We start from the raw sequence: 5598 nt of genomic DNA, 5'->3' as shown, positions 1-5598 counted from the left end.
GGAAGGAAGGAAGGAAGGAAGGAAGGAAGGAAGGAAGGAGAGAAAGGAAGAAATAAAGGAAGAGAAAGAAAAAAGAAATTTTGAGCGCTCTCTCAGTATTCTTAGAAAAGAGCATAAAACAAATGTAATGTCTCTCTAATTTAAAATAAGGTTTGTATTAGCAAGCATTGGGTTTCTGGAAAAAATAAAATAAAATAAGACTTGTACATTTACCTCAAAAATCTCTTCCCTGCAAACCTCAATGCGGCAGTGACCCGCCTGAGGCTGCTGTTGGGAAAGTTCTTGTCGCAAAATTTTTAGTTTCTGAACCAGATCTCGCTTGTACCTTGGGACTGTCAGGCACTCTGTATCATCAGGGCATAACGATACCACTTGCTGTTGCTGTTGGTCTTTCAATTGGTTCTGCCGACTAGAAGTAAACAAAGATGTTGTTATTAAAGTATTTTAAATTTTAAAAATTCCAAGTATACAGTTAAAACAGCAAGTCTAGATATATCATTTTCCAAGCCTTAGCAGGACACACACTTGGCCTGACATTTTTTGGCAGCAATAAACCAGCTACAAAAGTTTATTTCTCATAGTCCATATAAACTGATAGAACTGAATAATGGAATTTTATCCATAAAGCTTTATACAGCTTCTGAGGACAAGTTTTTCCAATATAGCTTCCATTTTCCTCTACAGAGTTTAGTATCACCCACTTTAAAATTCAGGCATGTGCCAAACACTGCTTGTTATCTGGAGTCTGTCTTTCTGGAAGAGCCAAACAGGAGTCTGAATGGCAGCTTGGCAGGGATCCTTCTTTTTATATACTGGGCCAAATATTATACCTAAAACATATGACTATACAGAGAAAATACAAATACAGCTTTGTTAAAAATGCCAAGTCAATATTAACTACTCTTACAAATACCATAATAAAGGTTTTTAAAATATACACACAAAATCAAAATAGATCATGTAAATAAAAGCATTCCATAAACAACTGTATAATCTTATTTTGAAAAATGAACTTGGGTTTATTTCACATCAGATACAAAAAGCAACTCAAAATGGAGTGCACACATCAATATAAAATCCAAAGCCATAAAACTTTTAAACACAGGAGAAATTCTGTTATGACATACATCATGCAATTAATGATTTCTTAGATACAACACCAAAAGCACAATCCATGAAAGAACACACATGTAAACACACATGCACGCATATACATTCCTTTAACAAGGTAAAAAAGCATAACAATGGAAGAACATCCATTTTTAAATTTTTTTAAAGAGCTAGGGTCTTGCTATGTTGCCCAGACTGGCCCTGAACTCCTGGCTCAAGTGATCCTCCTACCTCAACCTCCTGGTGGCTAGACCTACAGGCACACACCACCACCCCGGATTAAAGAAAATTGCTGCTCTTCAAAAGACACTGTTTAGGAAAACTAAAAGACAAATCAAGTCACAGACTAGGAGAAGACCTTTGGAAAGCATATATCTGATATCTAAAAGAACTCGCAAAACTCAACAAAAAACTGAGCTGCTCATTTTGAGAGGGCTGGGGGAAAGCAAAAGATTTCACCAAAGAAGCCATTCTACTCCTAGGTTATTTAACCAAGAGAAATGAGAGCACATGTCCATACGAAGACTTGCACATAAATGTTCATGATAGTTTAATCTGTCATAGCAAAACACTGGCAACAACCCAAAAGTCTATCAGTAGAGAAATGAATAAACAGTGGATCCATACAATGGAAAACCACCAACAATAAAAAGAAATGAACTATATGCAACAAAAGCGACCAGTCTCAAGATTATGTGAGTAAAGGAAACCAAATAAAAAGAACATATACTGCATGATTCCATTTATCTAGACAATGCAAACTAATATACTGACAGAAAGCAGGTCAGTAGTTGGCTAGAGATGGGGTGTCATGGGTTGAACTGTGTCCCCCAAAAAGATATGCTGAAGTCTCAACATCTGGTCAATCTGTGGATGTGACCTTATTTGGAAATAAGGTCTTTATAGATTTAATCAAGGTAAGGTTAGGTCATACTGGATTAGGAAGGCCTTAATTCCAAAAACTGATGTCTTTATAAGAAGAGGGAATTAGGACACATACAACTAGAAAGAAGACTATGGGAAGACAGAAGAGAAAGACTGGAGCAATTTGTCTACAAGCCAAGGAACACCAAGGTTTCTAGAAACCACTGGAAGTTAGGAGAGAGGCATGGAATAGCTTCTCTCTCAAAGCCTGTGGAAGGAACTCATCATGCCAGTCCCTTACTCCGTAGTTCTGCCTCCAGAATTGGGAGAGAATGAATTTCTGTTGTTTTAAGCCATCCAGTTCATAGTATTTTGTTACGACAGCCCTGGGAAACCAACACAGGGTAGAAGTCCCACAGGCAGGGATAGAAGAAGAAATCACAAAAGGGCAAGAGAAAACTTGTGGGGTGGTGAATATGTTCACTACCCTCACCGTGGTGATGGTTTTATGGTATGCCAAAACTTAAACTGTACACTTTAAATATTCAGTTTATTGTATGTCAATATATTTCAATAAGGCTGATATTAAAAAATCCAGCAGATATCAAGCCTGTTCACAAGGCCTCATGTAAAAGACTCAACCATGCAAATGGAAAGGCAGTTTACAGCTGAAGGACAAAACTGACAGAGCGGAAAATCCTTTTGGGATGGGGGCAGCTAGCCTAGAACTATTGTTCCTGATGCACTCACGGAAAAAAATCCAACTACCCACTAAAGCAGCCTGTCTCTTCAGGTGTGCTAAGGTGCAAGGGACAGTTCTGTAAGGGCTGATGTGAGAGTGCAGACCAGGAAACAGTGGGGGTGCTGGTCTGCTATCCTTTAGGGCCTCTGCCAATGTCTAGAGACTTTATGAAACAAGCAATTGATTTTCTTGAAATCAAGTAAATCTGATAAGCAGAGAAAAGACTCAAATTGTAATCCCCTTGCCCATAAGTCATCTTTTTCTCTCAAAAGAAAAGATTCCTTTAAGGGTATAAGGCAGAATATCTACATGCAATGCCAGTCAAAGGAAGGGAAATAAATAGTGTTCAAGGGACCAAAACAGGAAGGGAAAAAAGACCTCCATAGTTGGACTGGGGGCGTTCAAATCCCAGCTCTATCACTTTTTATGCACCTCTGGACAAATTGTAACTGATTCAGGCTCCATTTTTCTCATTGGTGAGAAGGAGGTAGCCCAGGATTGTAATCCTGATGGGCACTCAGAGCATGGTAAGTGCAAAATAAATACCAGTTACTATAGCTACTATTAAGATAGTTACTGAGTTAGAAAAACATGCTTTTCAAGCAAAGGAAATAGAAAAAAAAAAAAAACTGACTAAAATGATTTCTTACAAGAATATGCTTCCTTGGCAAAGTTATTTAGTAAACCCCAATGGCAATGTTTTGCAATAGTTTGACAACACTGTATCCTGTCATTGACAGATTAGATACTGAGGTCTACACAGAAACTACACAACCTTCAGAACATGAAAAATGGTCCCCCCAGAAGAGAATAATGCCAGCAACATTGCAGGAGGGATTTGTATAAAAGGGCTAAGGAAGATTAATGCATCTCTGTAGAAAGGCTTTTTTTAAAAAAGTCAAACAGGATATCCTACAAATGTACATTTATACACAATAGGCCCAGGATATACTTCGAAGAGGTAACTTCTTTTGTTGCTTCCTCCCAAAATATTCTCAGTTCTTCTCAGTGTGAGTATCATGTTCCTCTCTAGAACACGATTTGTCCCACAACATTTTTATGTGGCTCAGATAAGCAGGGTCTCAATCTGTTGCCTAGGACAAAGTGACATCCAGTGTCACGATCATAGCTCACTGTAACTTCCAACTCATGGGGTCAAAGGATCCTCCGACCCAGCCTCCGGAAGCACTGGGATTACTAAAGTCGTGAGCAACTGCGCCCAGTTCCTGTAACTGATTATAATGCAATATGCCTTTCTCATTTCCTAAACGCTGAAACAGTAAAAAAATACTAACTAAAAAAAAAGTAATCTAAAAATATTTTAATTATCTAACAATATAAATCCATACATCATAGCACCCTAAAATTCAAAATTAAAGGCTAAACTAATTTAATCACTTCAGAATTAGCCTGATAATAACAATAATCTATATTCTAATGACAGTGTTGCCAAAGAGAAACACTCCACGGAGAGAAAAACAATAAAAACCACATTAGATCTACCAAATAAGGTAATAATATATTTGATGGCTCAGAGACATAGGTTCAAAACTCCGTTAACACTTGTCTCAGGAAAAACGCCAAAATTTTAAAATCTTTTTTTTTTTTGAGACCGAGTTTCACTCTTGTTACCCAGGCTGCAGTGCAATGGCACGATCTCGGCTCACCGCAACCTCCGCCTCCTGGGTTCAAGCAATTCTCCTGCCTCAGCCTCCTGAGTAGCTGGGACTACAGGGGCGTGCCACCATGCCCAGCTAATTTTTGTATTTTTAGTAGAGACAGGGTGGTTTCACCATGTTGACCAGGATGGTCTTGATCTCTTGACCTGGTGATCCACCCACCTCGGCCTCTCAAAGTGCTGGGATTATAGGTGTGAGCCACTGCGCCCAGCTAAAAGTCTTTAAAAATAGAAATAAAACATTAATAGAAAAAAGATACTTCTATCCAACATATCCTGATATGTAAAAATTAACAGTTACAATTTAAAATTAGCAAGAGAGAAAAGAAAAGCAAAGGATGAAAATAATACACACACAATGCTCAGTACAGTGCCTGACAGGCAGCTGAAGCCAGATCATCTGGGTTTCACTCCAGACTTTACCACTGGCAATGTATAGAAAGTCATGTAACCTCTATGCCTCAGTTTCTTCATCTGTAAAAATGGCAATAGCTAACTCATAGAGCTTTCCTGAGGATGAAATTACTAATTTGGGTTTTGTTTGCTTTTTAAAGACAGTCTCACTCTGCTGTCCAAGGTGGAATGAGTGGTGCAATCACAGCTCACTGCAGCCACAACCTCCTGAGCTCAAGTGATCCTCCCACCTCAGTGTCCTGAGTAGCTGGGACCACAGGTACGCACCACCATGCCCAGATAATTTTTTTAATTTTTTTTTTAAGAGAAGAGGTCGAAGTCTCACTATGTTGCCCAGGTTCGTCCTGTATTCTTTGGCTCAAGTGATTCTCCAACCTCAGCCTCCCAAAGTGCTGGGATTAAAGCATTAAGTGGCTTACATGCCTGGCCTTGCTAACATATGTAAAGAATAATGAACAATGCTTGGCACACAATAAGTGCTACTGAAGTGTTAGCCATTAATAGAAATTTTTAATAATTTTGTATCACAATGGTAACACAAAATTAGCCTGTTCAACCCCTACTTCTCCTATCAAGATATTGCCTCTGTAAAAATGCCACCTTGAGCACCTCTGATAACTCTTTCCCTAACATTTCAAGACAGGTTCCTACTTAAGCATAGTAGGTTTAAAATACTCATATCAGAGTAAACCTTGTCACACTCTACATAAATTTTGCTCAACAAAAGTAAATTATAACTGATCAAAGTAGATGTTCTTCCACTCTTTAAGAAACGGTCTCCATCTGTCAC

General features: G+C 38.5%; 1 protein-coding gene across 1 annotated transcript in view; it reads right to left on the bottom strand.

The window, feature by feature from the left end:
* The window catches only part of SMURF2 (SMAD specific E3 ubiquitin protein ligase 2), a 122662-nt gene that overhangs the window by 17326 nt on the left and 99738 nt on the right, over positions 1–5598 (bottom strand). The window contains exon 11 of the mRNA XM_037734650.1: positions 208–409. Coding sequence (XP_037590578.1) covers positions 208–409 — 202 coding nt within the window. The remainder of the gene's footprint in view (positions 1–207; positions 410–5598) is intronic.

Source organism: Cebus imitator, unplaced genomic scaffold, assembly GCF_001604975.1.
Source record: "Cebus imitator isolate Cc_AM_T3 unplaced genomic scaffold, Cebus_imitator-1.0 Scaffold650, whole genome shotgun sequence".
NCBI lineage: Eukaryota > Metazoa > Chordata > Mammalia > Primates > Cebidae > Cebus > Cebus imitator.
Note: the sequence above shows the minus strand (reverse complement) of the source record. Positions and strands in the feature narration are given on the sequence as shown.